The 20,072-nt window shown below is 42.3% G+C and overlaps 1 protein-coding gene across 1 annotated transcript in view; it reads left to right on the top strand.

Moving 5' to 3' along the window:
- The window catches only part of hhat (hedgehog acyltransferase), a 157,234-nt gene that overhangs the window by 31,187 nt on the left and 105,975 nt on the right, over positions 1–20,072 (top strand). The window contains exons 6-8 of the mRNA XM_084321510.1: positions 3,430–3,642; positions 5,313–5,490; positions 10,624–10,774. Of these exons, the coding sequence (XP_084177636.1) occupies positions 3,430–3,642; positions 5,313–5,490; positions 10,624–10,774 (542 nt within the window). The remainder of the gene's footprint in view (positions 1–3,429; positions 3,643–5,312; positions 5,491–10,623; positions 10,775–20,072) is intronic.

Below are 20,072 nucleotides of genomic sequence, written 5' to 3'. Positions count from 1 at the left end.
AAATTATCGCGTTGTGAAAATTAACTAAAAATTAATAAAAAAAAGAAAAATTTTAAACTGATCTCATTCATTCCATAAGAACGTAGAATAAACATTTACAAACTTTTTTTTTTTAAATGGTCCATTTGCATGTTCTTGGTATCTGATTCTAGGGACATCTATGGATCTCAGGGAATGTATTCCCAGTGTCAGAAATACTGTGTCTGTTACTAGGCTTGAGTAAATTGTAATGAACCAAATGAGAATATCAATCAAATTCTTCTTTTTTTTTTTTACTGTGAATAACACCATGCTCAAATTGACCAGACCTGAACAATCTAAGCAAATGAATAAAGGGAAGATGATTAAACAGAAGGTTTTGTAGATACAGTACTGAATTCTGCCATCCGGACACATGCAATTTGAAATATGATTATAGAATATAAAAGATCAGGCCTAAAATGGTTATGCGATTAAAATGCGATTAATTAATTACAAATCCTGTAATTAATTAGATACATTTTTTTAAATCGCCTGACAGCACTAATATATATATATAAGATGGTTTTCATTGAGTTCATTGAGAAATCATTGGGTGTTAAGCTGTTGATAAATGTGTGGGAATGAGTGCGATTTGCGCACACCGGGAGTCGGAACCGTTACAGTTCAGCTGGTGTTCCCAGACACCATCGTGAAGCTCGTGGAACCTAGAAAACCTTGACCTACTATTCGGGTCGATCGTCGCCCCCCACTTGCGTCACCCAGGAGAGCCAAGACGGTGCTCGCCCAGGCCTGTGATCTTGTGTTACAGATTTGGTACGCTAACCCCTACTGTTATTTCCCAGTTTTCTTTGAAAACCAGACAATTTATACTGTTTTCTCCTGCCTTTTAAGCGACACTACACTTCATGTTAGGGCCAGAGCTTGCATCTCCAAACTACGTACCCCTAGACTGCTCTAGTTCGTAACGAGTGCATCAAACCTTAAAATGTATCATCGAAATGCGTGTTTTATTTGTTGATATGGTTGTAATTGCATATTTTCACCAGCTACTGCTAGCCATACTCTATGAGAATGGTCCTTATTCACAAATGGACTTACAAGAAAAGTTGTTCAGTAGTTCAGGAGGTAGAGCAGTCGTCTGGTAATCAGAAGGTTTCCCCGGTTCGATTCCCGCTCCTCCCGGGCGCGTCTATGCTTTTACCAAACTGTTCGTGTTTCCGCGTTCCCGTTTTTGCGCTCTGATTGGCCACGCACGTTTCTGGTCATGTGACATGTGCGCCCAATCGCATGACGAGCAGTGTCTTCTTAGCCCATTTCCGCGTCGAACAGCCTGCAAACGACCTAACGCCTAGTTTATCACTGGTTAAGCTTATAGGCGACTCTTTCGCAGTTGGTTAAGGTTAGAGTTTGGAATCAGGGTTGGCGTTCTATCGCCCTGTTCCAAGACAAACTCTAACCTTAACCAACTTCGAAAGAGCGCCTAAGCTTAACCGTCCAAAGAACTTGCCGTCACACGATTGGGCGCACATGTCACATGACACTTAAAACTTTTTTTTTAATCCCCTTTTTCTCCCATTTTCTATATTTTTCTCCCATCCCAATTTCGTATCATCCAATTCAACCCTCCCCTGTCATGAACGCTGTTTCTTGCCTCCCACAAGCCGGCTGCAATGTGGACTAAGTCATACATAGCACAAGTCCCCTCCGGTACTTGAGGTAACAGCAGTCGCATCTTTTCACCTGCGCAGCTCGATCTCTCAGTGGCGAGGAGTAACGCGTGGGAGGCTCACGCTGCCCCTGACACTTTCTGATTCTACTGCGCAGGCGCACCAACCGACCTGTAGGAGTCGCTGTCCACAACGCCCGATCCCCACCCATCAGTTTCCCACCCCCTAATACGGCCAATGTGTATTAGTACGGACGGGCAGCTAAACTGAAAGCAATGTGGAGCGCTGGGCTCGAACAGGCGATCCCAGCGTCTCCGCATTCGTGGCGAGCGCCTTGCCCACTACGCCACGTAGCCACCCGCAAGACACTTAACACTTAACTGCTCCCGATGAGCATGTGGGCACCTTGCATGGTCGCCTCCGCTGTCGGTGTGTTGAATGTGTGAGTGAATGGTGAGTGGATGGATGTGAGGCACGAGTTGTAAAGCGATTTGGATACAAAGCTGTTGTGCACTGTACTGTAAATGCAGTCCATTTATCAGTCTATTATAACTCATTGAACTACCCAACCCCCCCCCCCCCCACCTCCAATGTACAGCCCACACCCACCCACCCAACCCCACCCACCCAACCTCCTCCAATGTACAGTGTCTACGTCAAATGTATATACACTCTTTTTTCTGGACACTTTTGTATCACAAACAGTACTGTATTTGCAAATCTGATATGTCATAAATGTATAGATGTAGCAGTACTGTCTTATCTGTATGTCATGTATGTCATATATGTTATGATGAATTGAAAATGGGGGACCCTGATGTAAACAAGACGAAAGTCTTTCTCTGGTCTGCATCCCCTTAACAATTGTATGTATTGAGCTGTACTGTACTGTACCCATTCTGCAATCTGTTAATAAACTTTTCAATCAATCAATCAATCAATCAATCAATCAATCAATCAATCAATCATACCACAAAGCGCTTTGGGCAGTCCTTTGTGCCGGTGGCAATCAGGCTCCACAACCAAGCAGGGCCGGGACGGGCTAACTGCTGTGGACTGGAGCAGCTGGGTTGTGGACTGTAACAAATTAATTTAATTATTTAACAACACATTCATGATTGGACTTGTTTCTTTTTCACCACTTTTTTGTTTTTTTTTAGCTCTTTTTAGTCCTATTTTAGCTATTTTTTATCCCTGTGTACTTGTCCATCTTGTTTTTAACACATACTAATAAGTGTATGTTATGTATGTTATGTTATGTATTAAACTGTTTTTTAATTGCTGTTTTTAAATTGCTGTTACGCTGTTTATGCTGTAAAGCAGCGGTTCTCAACAGGGGTGCTGCGGCACCCTAGGGTGCCTCAGAGAGCTAGCACTCTAGTGATAATTTTCTGTAATTTTATTTAAAGAAATATGCTATTTGATTTACTACTACAAGCGGTGTAATGTCAACAGTACTAAGCCATTTAGACCTGAAACACCTGTTAATAATAATGCATTATATAGCCTGCATATACACACAAAATGTGTTTCCCGGTTTCTTAAATGAACATTATTTTGAAAGCAAGCACTTTTGTCATCATTGTAGCAAAAAAGACAGGACCGGAAAAGTCTTTATCGTATGTAGGGGTGCCCTGGAATATTTTATTGAACACAGGGGTGCCTTGGCAGCAGAAAGGTTGAGAACCCCTGCAAGTGTAAAGGACATCTTAATCTCCCCTCGGGGATAAATAAAGGTTTTCAAATTCAAATAAAAAAAACTGGTCTTTGTGCCCCTCAGCGAGGCTGGTACGAGACGGAGGAGGAGTACTACTTGCTGCTCTTCAGCGTGGCGGTGGGCAGTCTCCGCTTCATCAGTTTCAGCCTGGAGCATTGCTGGTGCCCCGTGAAGCCTGCAGGACTGGCTCAGCTCTACTGGCTGGTGGCTTATGCCTTCTACCATCCCCTGTTCTACAATGGACCCATCATCACATATAAGGACTACGTTCAACAGGTAAGATATGCTATGGAAATCAATGACTCCAGAACTTAAAACCTGCACTATGTAACTTATTCATGATTCTTTTTTTTTTAGCAATCAAAATCACAGATTAGGGTTGACCACGGAAATTTTTTTATTAAACCCACAGTGGAATTGCCCATACTAGCCCTTCTGATCAGGCAAGCAAAACGTCTCTGTCTGCAGGAACTGGAAGTATGCGTTTTGCATATGTCACAAACAGGTGATTTATGACATAGGGAGTCCACACGTGATACCAATTTAACAAAATAATTTATTTGATCCTATCTAAACAAAGAATAATGCCATAAACAACAAATATGTATGTATCAGAGTCAGTGGTGAGTGCAGTGTGTGGATGAGTGAGATAGTGTGCTGTGGTCGTGTAAGTATTAGTATTAAAAAGGATTCCAAGTTGGGTGCTGCTGGTACAACCTGTGCCTAGGAGTTGAAAAAAAGCTCTCTCACTGCCCAGGTGAGACCAATTGGGGCTAACGACCTACCCACTCTACCATGCTCTCTGAGTCAGAAGACTCACCCATTTGCAGGTAAAGTGGGGGTCATCACACATATGAGAATTATGTACAAGGTCTCATTTCTAGAGTCCAACTGTGTACAAGTCCGTAAACATGAGCACATAACCCCCATCCTCCACTCACTACATTGGCTCCCCGTCTCATCCCGGATCAACTACAAAATCCTGCTGCTCACCCATAACTGCATAAACGGACACGCACCCCTCTATACCTACAGGAACTCATCACTCCACAATCCTCCACCCGTACCCTCAGATCTGCAGGTAGCTTGCTCCTTCAGGTCCCCAGTACCCGGCTCTGCACCATGGGGGACCGAGCCTTCTGCTCGGCTGCACCACACCTGTGGAACAGCCTCCCCATCCAGCTGAGGGCACCACAGAGCCTGGACTCTTTTAAGCCTGAAAACCTTCTTATTTCAAAAGGCCTTTTGATCGCTAGCTATTTCTTGTGATTACATTTTTTCTTGTGCTGTTTCTTGTACATCACGTTTTGCTAACTTTGGGATCCTAGTGAACGAAAAGTGCACTACAAATACAATTTATTATTATTATTACAACACAAATGAAAAACTGCACAAGGTTACCTCACTTATTCATTGAAATGTATGTATTTTTCCTGTTTCTCTTATCCTCTTTGTTAATGTAAAACACTGAGCCGTTACCTATCACGGCCATTATTCCAATGTTACATTGTGCACTTTGACCTAGAATTGCCTTTAGTTTTACTATAGTGCATATATTGCCATTTACTATAGGGCTGGTATAGGGCTTGACTAATCTACTGGGTCCAATATGAAGAATGGTAACGTGGAACTTACATTTCCAGTTACTGATATACACAGTATATCAGTAAATATACACAATATTATTCATATGAATAATAATTATTAATTAATAATATTAATGAAAAGCAACAAATAGAATAGCAAATACCAAGGAAATGTGACGTAAGATCTACTGTCTATTATAAACGAGAAGAACACCTTCTGAACACAGGGTCCTTCAACAGTGATTGGCCAATATCAGATTTTTTTTAAATCTAATCTAATCTACAGTATATATTGGTATATATAACCCTACCTGGAATGTCCTCAATACTATTGGATGTAAAACGCACTCTGTCCTGCAGATGCAGAGACCTGCTGAGCACTGTGATGGAGAGACAGCGGTGTTCCCCTGGTTGCTGCTCAGATGTGGGAGGATCTTTGCATGGTGGCTAATAGCAGAATACATGATCCACGTCATGTACATGCATGCCATCCAGGCTAACGAGACCTACTTGGAAATGCTCCCACCTTGGGCTTTGGGTAAGTCTCTTTTATTATTTAGAAGGAGATTACTTTGAGATTAAGAGGCCATTTAAATTGGTCTGTCTGCATATCTCGTTCAAGATATATGCACATAGTCTCCATAGCCTATGTATTTATTCAGATAGATCAAAGTGGTAGGGTTGCCTCACTGTCAAGCAGCCCTGGAGTGGTTTTGGGGTTCAGTGCTTTGCTCAATGGCATTCCGGCAGAGATGGTGGGTACCTTATACCTTATTTAGTGATCAGTGTGTAGTTAATGCTGTGAGATATAGAGTTCAACAATCCCTTATACCTGATTTAGTGATCAGTGTGTAGTTAATGCTGTGAGATATCGAGTTCAACAATCCCTTATACCTGATTTAGTGATCAGTGTGTAGTTAATGCTGTGAGATATAGAGTTCAACAATCCCTTATACCTGCCATAATCTTATTCACACTCTGCACTGTCTGCCTTTCTTTTCATAGAGAAATAACTTGCCTATTATTTCAGGCAATAACCTTGACAAGTGGTAACTGTGAGTTGAGTTTCCATATAAATAGAGCTTTAATCAAAGCGTACAGCAGGAACAAGGCATTGTTTTATTTGATTATAATTAAAAACAATTTATTTGATTAGAACTGATCCATTGCTCATCTTGTTCACATTTCAGACTCTAGATTAATTTTATAATCTGGTGCCACTGCTAGATTAGATTAGATTCAAATGTATTGTCATCATACAGGACAAGTACAGTACAACAAAAATAAGTTTGGCATCCAACCAGAGTGCAAATGCAGCAATAAAGTGCAACAGCAATGTACAGGTGATTAAACTGGGTACCAAAATATAAAAATGAGTACTACTGAGTGTAGTGCTAATCGGATGTACAGTGTATGTATAGAGTTGTAGTACAATATGTACAGTGATACAGGTATAAAGACAGTATGGTAGTGCTACCATCCATCAACGTCGGCAGCACTAGCTGATAATTTAGTGGCATGAGGTTGTTCGTTTTCTCCTTGGAAACTGGCTGCATTCGATTTGTTTTTAATTGAAGTCCTGAGCCCTCAAGTGACTAAGTGAGCACTAAGCACTTAGTGACATTTAAAGCCTTCGTCCTTATGAGTGAGTCACTTTGCTTGAGGGAGTAGTGGGTGAGACCCCATTGCCTTAATTGCATTTAATAAGCACATTATTTGTGTTTTCACTGCACAATTCTCTGTCACTGAGGTTACATTTATACCTCGGGTTGCAGTAACATAACTTTCCCACCCACAACAAAGGCCACACACTTGACCTTGTTTGCTCTGCCTCCCTACCCATATCCAATCCTCACCCCATCCCATTCCCACTCTCTGACCACTACTGCATCCTTTTCGCTGCTCCCCATCCCCCACCCCACCACTCCAATAAACGCACCATCTCTTTCCGTAACATAAAATCCATTGACCCTCTCACACTGTCTCAGTCCATATCCTCTGCCTTTCCCCCTGACTCCGCTCCCTCTAACCCCGACGACTATGCCCTCCTCCTCAACTCTACTCTCTCTGACTCCCTCGACTCACTGGCACCCCTGAAAACCATCACTGTCTCATTCACCACCTCCTCCCCCTGGTACACTCCGGAACTCCGCTCTATGAAGCAGACCGGCCGTCAATTAGAACGCCTCTATAAAAAAACCCACCTCACCATCCACGCCGACCTCCACAAACAGCACGTCTCCTCCTACCGTGATGCACTCCAAGCTGCCAAATCTGCCCACTACTCCACCATCATCAACAGCAGCAACCGCAACCCCCGGACCCTCTTCTCCACTGTCAAGAAACTCCTACAACCCCCGGACAATAACTCCCCTGACCTTGCAACTCGTTTCTCCTCTTCTTCAATAATAAAGTATCTCTAATCAACAGCTCACCATCATTTTCCCCCCACCTGACTCCATCCCTCCCACCCCTTTTACTGCCTTCGCCCCAGTCGACTCCTCCTTCATCATGGACCTCATGACCACCTCCAAGACCACTACCTGCTCCCTTGACCCCCTACCCACTACTCTCACCAAAGCCTGCCTCCCTGCTCTCACCCCCCACCTCACCGCCCTTTTCAACCAGTCACTATCCCTAGGCCACGTCCCCTCCCCCTATAAACTCGCCGCTGTCACCCCTGTCCTCAAAAAACCCACTCTTGACCCATCCAGCCTCTCCAACTACCGCCCCATATCCAATCTTCCTTTTTTCTCTAAAACACTGGAACGCATTGCTGCCTCCCAACTCCACTCCCATCTCCAGTCCAACACCCTCTATGAACCCCTTCAGTCTGGCTTCCGTCCCGCTCACAGCACCGAAACTGCACTGGTTAAAGTCATCAACGACCTCCTCATCTCCGCTGACTCCGGTGCCCTCAACATCCTGATCCTACTCGATCTCAGTGCAGCCTTTGACACAGTGTGTCACTCCATCCTCCTTCAAAGGCTGCACCAACTGGGTGTTGAGGGCACAGCACTTGGCTGGTTCTCCTCCTACCTCACAGACAGACACCAATTCATCTCCCTCTCCGGCCACACCTCCTCCCCCTCCCCAGTCACACAGGGGGTCCCCCAAGGCTCAGTCCTTGGCCCCCTGCTCTTCATCTGCTACATTCAACCCCCTTGGTCACATCATCCGTAAATACCACCTCAACTTCCACTGTTACGCTGACGACACCCAAATCTACATCAGTACACAATCCCCCCACAGCCCACCCCTCAGTCACATCGAATCCTGCATTACCGAACTCCAAACTTGGATGACTCACAACTTCCTCAAACTGAACAGTGACAAGACTGAACTTCTCATTATTGGCACCAAAACCACCCTCACCAAATCCGGACCCATCACACTCACCATCAACGACTCCACCATCACCCCCTCCCCCCTAGTCCGAAACCTTGGTGTCCTCCTTGACCCCACCCTCTCATTTGACCCCCACGTCCGCTCCATTGTAAAAAAATCCTACTTTCACCTCCGCAACATTGCAAAAATCCGTTACTGCCTCTCCCCCCCCCCTGCTGCTGAATCCCTCATTCACGCCTTCATCTCCTCCCGCCTGGACTACTGCAACTCCCTCCTCACTGGTATCACCTCCCGCTCCCTCCATAAACTGCAAATGGTCCAAAATTCAGCCGCCCGCCTCCTCACTAACACCCGGTCTCGCGAACACATCACTCCTGTCCTCCACTCCCTCCACTGGCTCCCGATCAAACACAGCATAAACTTTAAAACACTACTCCTCACCTTCAAAGCCCTCCACAGCCTGCCCCCCCCCCTACCTGACTGATCTCCTTCTTCCCTACCGCCCCACCCGTTCCCTCCGGTCCTCCTCCACTGCCTCCCTCACTGTCCCGACATCCAAGCTTAAAAACTTTGGAGATCGGGCCTTCTCTCGTACTGCACCCCGACTCTGGAACTCCCTCCCCCAGTCCATCAGAGACTCCCCTACACTCTCCACCTTCAAAGCCCACCTCAAAACCCACCTGTTCTCCCTTGCCTTCAACCCCCCCCACCCATAATCCCCTCCAACCTGATTGATGTCTGTCTCCAGTGTTTTTTGTGCTATCATGCTGTCTTCCCTGTTCCCCCCATGGTCTCATGTTCCTTTTGTTTTTGTTTCTTTGTTGTTTCTTTGTTTTTGTTTCTTTGCTTTTGTTTCTTTGTTTGTACTCTTGCTCCCGACTATTGTCAGCGACTTCGGGTTATTGAGAAGCGCTATATAAATTAAATTAATTATTATTATTATTATTATTATTATTATTATTATTATTATTATTATTATTATTATAAGTTTACTTTACATGAAAACACATCACATGTGCCATATACTGTATGAATCCACACTTGTCTACTGCCTACAACTGTCTTGCACTGTACTTAACTACCTACTAGTGTTGTCACGATACTGGAATTTCGAACTTCGATACGATACCTTGAAAAGTATCGATATTCTATACCATTTTCGATACCACGGGGAAAAAGGTTCAATCTTAAAATGTACAAAAAAAAAAGATAAATATATATATATATTTTTTTTAATAAATTTTGCTTTTGTTGCTGGTTGATTCTCCTCAGCTTCTCTCTGGTACTATAAGAGAAGATAAATATAACACTTTAAAAACCCTTTGTTTATCTTTAGATCACACATAAAAATAACTAAATGATATAATCTTAGAATGTTAAGCATAACAGATTGATTGATTGCCAATTGTATTAACAGATTGCAGAATGGGTACAATACAGTACAGCTCAATACACACAATTGTTAAGGGGATGCAGACCAGAGAAATACTTTTGTCTTGTTTACATCAGGGTCCCCCATTTTCAATTCATCAGGACATATGACATTTTCTTTAATTTTTTTTATCAAATTTAATTTATTACCTTTTTTCAACTGCAAAGTAAAACTTTGTCAACATGTTTTATCTAATAAAATAAAGTTCAGTCTGTTCATCTCACTTCAATAATTTTTATTGCAGAACATGGTATTTTCTCATGCAGAGACAGATGTAAACACTGTAATCTGTGTTGCATGTACCTGACAAACTGAACTTTGTTTGTATTACAGTCATATTCCAACTTAACTGAATGCACATGTGTGTGTGGACTACTGTACTATTACAGGTATTGAAATGAACAATGCAACTTCCTTATACCAAAACATTTTTTTTATGAATAATTAAATATCGATATTGCGGGAAATGAGTATTGAAACCGTTTTAAATATTCAGAATCGATATGTATCGAAAAATCGATATTTTTGACAACACTACTACCTACCCCATATAACACTAGGATAGCACTTATCCTTATCTGTGTGTATATATATATATATATATATATATATATATATCTGTATATATTCCCATACTTTACACTGTACACACTTTTAAGGGTACTCTGTAGTACCGTTTCACGCTAGAGCAATCGGTACCACGTTTCGGTACCTTTACATGTTTAGTATAAGAGTGTAATATACTAGAATATATATATATATATTACTGTCCCGTGGGATTGGCAAGAAAAAAGTACAAGATACCTTGTTCCAAATCAGTACTAGTACATACAATTGTATACAGAGAGAGTTGTGAGTAGAAAACCGGTATCTATTGTCCTCATCCTCCAGGTGGTCTGGCCCTGGCCCTGGTCCAGTTCTTCTACGTCAAGTACCTGGTTCTGTTCGGCCTGCCGTCCATGTTGGCCACACTGGACCAACTGGTCCCCCCCAGCCTCCCCCGCTGTGTCAGCATCATGTACAGCTTCACGGGGATGTGGAGGTGAGTTTACCCCCCCGAAAGAGTCCACTCCACGACTCCTAACAGCGCAAACACACACACCAGTCGTGCACGAAGGCGGGCGGGTGGGTGGGTGGGTGGGTGGCCAGCGCTTCACTTTCGCTCCCATGTTAACGGACGTAGCTGTGCTCACCGGGTCGCAAGCGGGCGAGCGACTCGCGGGGTGGAAGCGATCGTTTTCGCTTTGGTTGGATTCAGAGGCGTGTGCGCCACGCGCAATTTCACAGAAATACACTCAATATCTGCATTATTACCACATATATATATAGATGTTGTTCAACCAGCTAATGCGTCTGTATCTTTCCCAATACAAATAAACCATATTACTATACTTTTTCAGGAGTACAGTCACACTGATCATCATTCTAAAATGAATTCTAACATTCTAATTCATTATATAATAACTGGTTATACATGCAAAATGGACAATAGAACACTGGAACTGGAAATCTTTAAAAAAATCTTCAAACAGGGACTGACTTTGCAACAAACTAGGCATTTACAGCTGTTCCAATGTAAATGTGCCTCTTCCTCCTCCGTGCACTTTCGCCCCGCTCTGAAGTCGGACTCGGTGTGCCCGGCCACGCGCGCTGTTCTCGCGCGGAACCCGCGAGTGCATGTGTGGCGACTGGTGTGTTTGCGCTGTAAGAGTCTGTTTTTGACTTGTGATTAGTGACAAAGTACATGTAGGTTAAAGGGGAACTATCTTATAAATGGCCTTTTTGAGTGTTTAGCATTGTTTCCTAGCTATGTGAACTTATATTAATATGATCTATGTCTCAAAATTCTCATATTGGCGCATTCTTCCAATTCTCCTCTCACAATATTCACCCTCACTGAACTGAGTCGTTTGAAAATGTGCCTATATGTGATGTCATAAAGACACCGCTGCATGTTAATGTTCAGGCGAACACGACGCTCAGCAGGCCCGGCGCAGTGGTTTAGGAGCCCAGGCTCAAAACAGCTCGAAATCTTGAGGTAGAAAAATGCTGTTTTTGAGGACTTGATTAGAAATACAAAACAATGAATAAAAAAAAATATATATATTACAGAGGTGTTCCATAGACTCACAGGAATTGTGTAAAAGTGCCCAAATAGTGAAAGAAATAGTAAAATAGTTCCCCTTTAAATGAGCTTGGCTAAGAGGAGTGCTCTCATCGTCGCCACCTAGGGGACACACTGAGGAAGAGAAGGAGACAATGAGCTTGCGTTGGGGTGGGGGCCGTAGCCCCTGGCCTCTCACTTACGTACAGTAGGTAAGCTATTGTTTGGGGTAACTAAAAGGATTCCTCGACACAAGTAAGGTGGAATCACCCATTTCACCTCACAAGTCTTTGATATGAACTCATTGACCGCCACGCTGTTTTCCCATCTTTACTCAATGGCGCCAGAGTTATTGACCATTTTTGTGATGTTTGCGGACCCATCGTGTGTTCTGTATTATAGCTATGGAGACAATAGTTTGACTCATTTGACAGGCATTGTTTATAGTCTAACATTGACAAACCAGTTAATTTCTATATACATAGTTTGTGGGCTATTACACGCTAAACATCGCTCCTTTCCAAAATAATCCAGTATTTTCTTTACCTCGAAACTGCGATCGTTACCAAAAGCATGTTTTAGGTTCGGTAAAATAGACATAGAAAATGATAGAATAGACCTTACCTTAGATAGAATGTACTCTAGGCCCCTCGAAACTACTAGTGGTGTCGTGGGGCGCGCGTGTCACGGATACGTGGTGTCAACAGTGTCGTCATAGACGCGCGCAGTAAGGCGGTTGTTAGTATCGGTGCATTTCTCTACACTGAGCTGAAATTAAACGATTGCACATAAATTAGGTAAATAAATATTAACAATATTTATTTGCAACACATAAATTAACTTATTTACAATTATACATACAGTAGTGACAACACACATTATGAACTATTTACAATACAGGGAGGCACATACAACACTCATAACTATTTACAACCAGTGTCAGAGTGAGCGCACTCAAGTTGTTCGGAAATTCTGAGGACTCCGAGTGCACACTGGATGCTCTCACCGAAAAGTCAATTTATCAGAGCGGAGCAGATTTTCAGAGTGAATTTATTAACTCACCTTAACTAGGGCCCTATGAAAATCCGTTTTATCTTTTCGGATATGAATTTTCCTGTTTTCGGATTTCTCTGATTTTATATTTTTTCTTTTGGATTTAACCAAAAAAAAGAAAAGAAAAAGAAATCAGAAAAAAACTGTAAAATAACATTTCTTTCAAAGAGATGTCATTTAAAGGTTCATGCTTCTCCCCATCTCTGGCTGACATCACCATTGTGATACATGATGGTTAGGCCTTTGTGTTTTCCTCAGTGAGGGATTCTCTTTTGTCGGTCACCAGCGTTTTGTATTTGCCGAAGCTTCTCTCTGTATAATAATTTTTTAAGTTTAAATATCAACATTATCTGGCCATCCTCAGTAAATACTATCAAACTCCTCTGACCTCATCTGGTCTTTCCAAAGACCAGAGTTGGGACGGGCATGCGTGTGTGAGTGTGTGTGTGTGCACACGCGAGCGCCCATTAAGCTAACTTAATGATTTTAGATTATCATTAAAGGATAACTCTACTTTTTTTTTAAATTAGCTTATTTAACATCTTCCCTGGAGTTAGACAAGAAGATGCATACCTTTTTTGTCTCTGTGCGTGCATTTTAGCTTTGGGAATAGACGCTCCGTTAGCATAGCTTAGCTTCATCACTGGAAGTGAGGCAGGACAGTAGCCTTACAGTGCCTTACAGTGTATTGCAAGGTCTGACATTGACCAAACTTGATATGCATGACCTTGGTGGGCTCTAGGTCAACTCCTGAAAAGGGGGTCAATGTCAGACTTTGCAATCAAAAGTTAGGGGGCTAATAACCCTTGCCATAATTTCAGTGCGCCCCTAACTTTTGATTGCAAGGTCTGACATTGACCCCCTTTTCAGGAGTTGACCTAGAGCCCACCAAGGTCATGCATATCAAGTTTGGTCAATGTCAGACCTTGCAATACACTGTAAGGCACTGTAAGGCTACTGTCCTGCCTCACTTCCAGTGATGAAGCTAAGCTATGCTAACGGAGCGTCTATTCCCAAAGCTAAAATGCACGCACAGAGACAAAAAAGGTATGCATCTTCTTGTCTAACTCCAGGGAAGATGTTAAATAAGCTAATTTAAAAAAAAAAGTGGAGTTATCCTTTAAGTCAACTATCCAGTTTGTTTTTATAGTGTAACGTTTGGCTACTTGAAGGAGAGAGAGAGAGAGACTGAGGCCCCGTTTAGACGGAAACGCTAGCAGGTGAATCCGCAAAAATATTTTTTCGGATGTGCCTTTCGTTTATACGGAAACGGCGTTTTTACGGGGTGAAACCGCAAAAAAGTGAGACTACCTTCCAGGGTGGAATTCCTAGAAACGCAAAAGCTTTGCGCTCTCGTCTAAACTGTTAAAACGTATAAATCTGATAAAACGATGACGAAAGGTTTGTCACGGCTCTGGTCGCGCGTACTGCTTACGTCACAGGTAGCAGGTATGCGCCAGTAGCCGAGACGTAAACAAAGCAAGTATGTCTGACTTATATCAACGGAGATCACCTGAAGGCTACATTGGCAGTACTTTTAACCCTTTCACTGCCACACGACAGAAGGTTAACCCTTTACTATCACACAACCGGCTGTCGTGTGGCAGTGAAAGGGTTAAATACACAAGAATCTGTCCCGCGGCGTGAGTGGACCCACTGTCTGTGAGTGACTCTGCTTTGGTGCAATCACATTCCCCATCCACAGTCTGCGAATCAGAGGCAGAGTAGGGCGGGTCTTCACAGCACGTCATGTGACATATGCGCCAATCATGTGACAGCGGGTCTCCGTCGTTACAGCGTCGTCTGCACGGAGAATTCCACTCCAAAACGCTCGTCTAAACGTAAAATTAAAAGTCAAACCGCAAGATGACTTTTGCGGTTTCTGTTCACAAAACGCTCGTCTAAACGGGGCCTGAGACTCGTTACGCACAACACTAGTCAGTGGCTTGCGCTCCGTTGTCTCGGAATGGATTTGGTAGCTTTTTTCTGCATCTCCGTAGACCGTGCCTAATGTCCTCCCTATCTATCCGAGCTCTTGCACCGCCACACCCCCCACCGATCCCTCAGATCAGCTGACCAGCTGCTATTGGTGGTGCCTAGAACTAGGCTCAAGACTAGGGGAGACGGAGCCTTCTCCACCGCAGCGCCTAGATTGTGCAACAGCCTCCCCCTCAGCGTACGGGCCGCCCAGACCATGCAGGCTTTTAAATCACTTTTAAAAACCTACCTGTTCTCCTTGGCCTTCCCCCCCCACTTAATCACCACTAGACCCCTGGCCCTTCTATCCTCTTTGTTTTACTGTGTCCTACCTGATTTTATTACTTTCATTGCTTTACTGTGTTTTTAATCTTATACCTTGCATCGTATTATTTTGTTTTTATCAACCTGCCTGTGAAGCACTTTGGTGCCAGCTGCCGCTGCCTGGAAATGTGCTATACAAATAAAATTGACTTGACTTGACAGACAAGCTACAGTGCAGCAGCATTTCTTGGCCCTCCTTTCCCCGGAGAAGCTATAGTGCAGCAATCCAGGTTATTGCTCTTAATGAATGAATGAATGAATGAATGAAAACTTTATTTAACAGATTGCAGAATGGGTACAATACAGTACGGCTCAATACATACAATTGTTAAGGGGATGCAGACCTGAGAAAGACGTTTGTCTTGTTTCCATCAGGGTCCCCCATTTTCAATTCATATAGACATTTATGACATACACAACATACATGACATTTATGGCATAGGGACATATAGGTATTTAGTACTGATACATTTGTGACATAAACGGTATTCAAATATACAGTACTGTTACCCCTAGATCCTGACAGAGTATATACATATGATGGGGAGGGGACTGTACATTAGGAGGGGGTGGGTGGGTGGGAGAGAAATATACATACGGCGGGGAGGGAATATATACATGTGGTGGGGAGGAGACTGTCTATTAGGAGGTGGTGGGGGTGTTAGGAGGTGGTGGGGGTATAATAGCAAGAGCATTTCATGTAGAGCGTTTCAATTGCTCAATGTAATTGCCCAATTGCACTCTCTTTAGCATGTTGTTTTGTCTCATCTCTTAATCATTACCGGAAATCAGAAGAACGGGTCACCTCCATGCAACCAAGGTAGTACGTGGCATTCTTATGGCACACAAGCGTAACATTTGATGATGATCTGATGTAACAGACTGGTTATTTCAGTCCAAACTGTGTCTGCATCTATTGGTTAAAAGTTATTTTATATTTGTTGTGAAACAGGAGGGTGTTTGAAAGGTGCAATCTCTATGTGACAGAGACCGTCTATCTCGCTCACAGACACACAGACACAGACATGCACATGCACACGCACACACAAATGACTCATATATTCCTCTGAATCACACCATCCACAGTGGGCATTTTAAATGAACTTAAATGCATTTAGCCCACGCCATCATTAGCTCCCACCTCAGGGCGGGTGTCATACCTATCTCAGCCTGCAGGGGTCAGAGTTGCCTAAACTAACGCATACATTGCAGCACTTGGATACTTTTGTATAGGCTTATTTAACAGGGATAAGGGAGTACCTTAATCACCATCACTGCAAACGTGGAGAAGCAAAATTTGGGATTCGTTTTCTACAGATGAGTTAAAAATATCCCGGTACCTAAAGGCACGGAAACGTCAAAAGAAATCAATCGTCAGGGAAACTGAATGAACTGCAACTGAACTGTAACTGAACTGAATGGAAATGTAATGACAATTTTGGCTACAGAAAGACAGACATGGTGCCAGGCAAGTTGTTTATTATTGTTGATATGATATAAAAAGAAGTGCTGAATTGTGTCTCTATCCAGATTGGAGCCTACTTTTTTTTGTGCCATTGTGGTCCAATGAGTCATTACATAATCTCCTCTGACCCAACGACTACATGCAAAATATGCAACACATTGCTCCAAATACATTAAATTATGCAGTAGCACGCAGCAAATTCACTTGGTATACCATTAAGCATGGTTCACTTTTTACTTTGAATTAATGATGAGCTTCATAAGGAAGGTGTACAGTATGCAGAAGACTTTGCATTGTAACCAAAGTGGCATGTATTGTAGTGTATTATGGTATGCATTGTCATATGTTATGAACCTGGTATGACTGTGTTATATGATTATTAGTGGCTCCTGAAAGTAGTAAACCTTGAGAATTGTTGCACACTGTGTGTATTATATAAATTATAAGAATGAGAGCTGGGCGATACAAAATAAATAAATGTCATATTATTAGGGCTGGGTAAAAATATTGTATTGTTTCATTTGAACAATCTGATACCTATTCTTAAAAAAAAATCAGTGTATGTGTCAAGATTTTGCGCTAAACATTATTGGGCTGCATGGCAGTGGGAAGTGTGATCAAACCAAAACTCAAGCTTTCAAATAATATTCCCTTGCATATTTCAGATCACATTCATTTAGACAACATCATGGTGTTGTCAGTAGTATATTATGATGAGTCATATTGCCCGGCCCTAGCTTTGATTAAAAGTAAATCACTCATAATTATATTTGTATTCGCTAAGTACATTTGCTCATACAAGGCATTTGGCTTGGTGCTCTGCTCACACAAATAATATAAAACATGTATACTGTACATCAAAATACTAGAATGTAGAATAATAAAAAATATAAAAAAATAAGTAGAAGTATATACAAGGAAGTATTGGAGGTACTGTGCAAATGCAGAGGGGCAAAGGATCACAAGCAAACTGTCACTACTGTACAGGATGTAGGCTACACAGTCATTCGTTATACACAGTTATGAGTATTAATATACACAGTAATGGAGAATATGTACAGAGTATTAATACACACAGTAATAGAGACTGGAGAATGGACTACATGTGACTTTCTATCAGCCATTGATATTAGCAAACAGTGCAACAAGAAGGAAGGGTCATGACTAGGGATGGGTACCGAATTCGGTACTTTTGAGGTACCGAACCGAAACACGTCGGTACTACCGAGTATCGATTCAAGTGAGATACCGAAAAAAAATATATATATATTTTGTTTAATTTATTTTTTTACCTTTTTTCTTTTCATGTCAACGTTCACACGCACAATATATGCTTACCTAGGATTTTACTTGATTCAACAACAAAGCAGTCGGAGCAATGGCAAGCAGAAAACTGTCGAAATTGTAGTTATTTGAAGTTTTGATATTTTTTTTTTTACGACTGAGGTAGGTAAATACAATTTCTTGGGACTAAAGTACCGAAAAAAGGTACCGCTGGGTACCGGTATCAATTCACAGGTACCGGTACCGTATCGGTTAAAATGTGAAAGGTACCCATCCCTAGTCATGACGTCACTGAGTAGCATGTGAACGCACATTGGTGACAAGTGTGGAAACTTTCAGTTCGGCCCGAATGGGATCGCCATCTCCTCGTTGTCATTTAAACAGGTTATTACCTCGGATGTCAGAATTTGTCGCATTGTTAACTAGCTAACGTTTGATATATTGGTTGATGTATATTTCCTCAGCTAGCTTGTACATTTTTTATTTTACATGATGACCCTTCCTCCTTTTATCAGAGGTGTTTCTTAGCAGTGCAGTTCCAAGTGAATCATCATCATCGTTCCGAAGGTTGCCTATCACTCTCCAACCCATTCTGTCCTCACTTCTTCTCTCCAACTCCGTGACTCCGCCTCTCACTCCGCTCCAATCACAGACATCGTCTACCCAGCCTCTTCTTGGCCTTACCTCACATCTGATGTCATGCAAAAAGATGAACCCAATTCCTGATCGCCATTCCAAATATCGATTGCGTCCATTGATCCAAAGTTATAGTCCAAAACACAATGATCCACGATGCTCCCAGTGGGGGGACTCAATGCAATAGTATCCAGCTGAATGCCCGAGAAGTAAAACCTGGACGTACTTATTTTTTTGATTCACAGTCCCAGCCAATCCAATCCAATGATGTGCAATACCATCCGGGAGACGATAGGCGGCGGTATTTGCCCTTTTGCGAGCTCAGACCCATTCCCAACGATAACATCAGGTTGGATGGATGAAAATGAATGGATATCGCTAATAAAAGAAATAACGATTAAAACCCGACTATACTCGTGATTGGCACGGAAGCGATGGCGAGTTAACCCGACTATACTCGTGGTTGGCCCGGAATGGGTTAATGTCCATGTTAGCTCTTCCACCTTCACTGATCCAGCTTCTAAGGTACATGTACTCCTTCACTTGTTCAACTTTTTCTCCATCCACCTGTATTTTACAAACGGTTCCTGGTGTTTCAATGATCATTACTTTAGTTTTCTTTGTGTTTAGCAACATTCCATAGTTTTTGCATTCGACATTCAGCTTATTCATCATGTTCTGTAGATCTTCTTGACAGTTACAGACTATAGCGGTGTCATCCGCGTATCTTATATTGGTGATGTTCTCTTCGCCAAGTTTGACTCCTTTCCCTCCTCTCAGACCTTTTTTCATCAGTGATTCACTGTACATATTAAAGAGTACAGGGGACAAGATGCATCATTGTCTTACACCCTTCTCCACCGGGAAGTCTCTTGATTTCTCCTTTCCTATTCTAACATTAGCCTTCTGCCTCCAGTATAAGTTGGCAATTATTCTTCGCTCAGAAACTGGTATTTTGAATTCTTCCATTGTTCTCATCAATGTTGTATGTTCAACTCTGTCGAAGGCCTTTGTGAAATCGATGAAGCAAATATACAGCTTCTTCTGTTGGTCTATCGATTTTTCACCAATGATTCTGAGTTGGCAGATTGCATCTCTTGTTCCTTTTCCTTTGCGGAAACCCATTTGGCTATCCGAGAGCTGATGTTCAATTATGGGTTCTATTCTGTTCTTGATGATTTTCAGGAGTACTTTTGATGCATGAGATATCAAACTGATAGTCCTGTAATTGTTGCATTCTGTGGCTCTTCCGGTCTTTGGGATTGGAATGAACATTGATTTTAGGAAATCATTTGGAATATTTCCTGAGTTATAGATGTTGTTTACCAGTTTCAAATGGTCTGTAAATGAGCGTTTACATTTTTTTATTTCTTTTACTAGACTTCACTCAGGTGTATTATTGATACTATGTTTGTTTCTTTTTTTTTTAACAAATGTTTTTTATTTTCCATTTTTTTACATGAAACAAGACAAACAATACAGTAACAGTAATAATCA

This window comes from Notolepis coatsorum (genome assembly GCF_963971535.1).
Source record: "Notolepis coatsorum genome assembly, chromosome: 9".
Lineage (NCBI taxonomy): Eukaryota > Metazoa > Chordata > Actinopteri > Aulopiformes > Paralepididae > Notolepis > Notolepis coatsorum.
The sequence above is the reverse complement of the archived record's forward strand: the minus strand, read 5'-3'. Positions and strand labels throughout refer to the sequence as shown.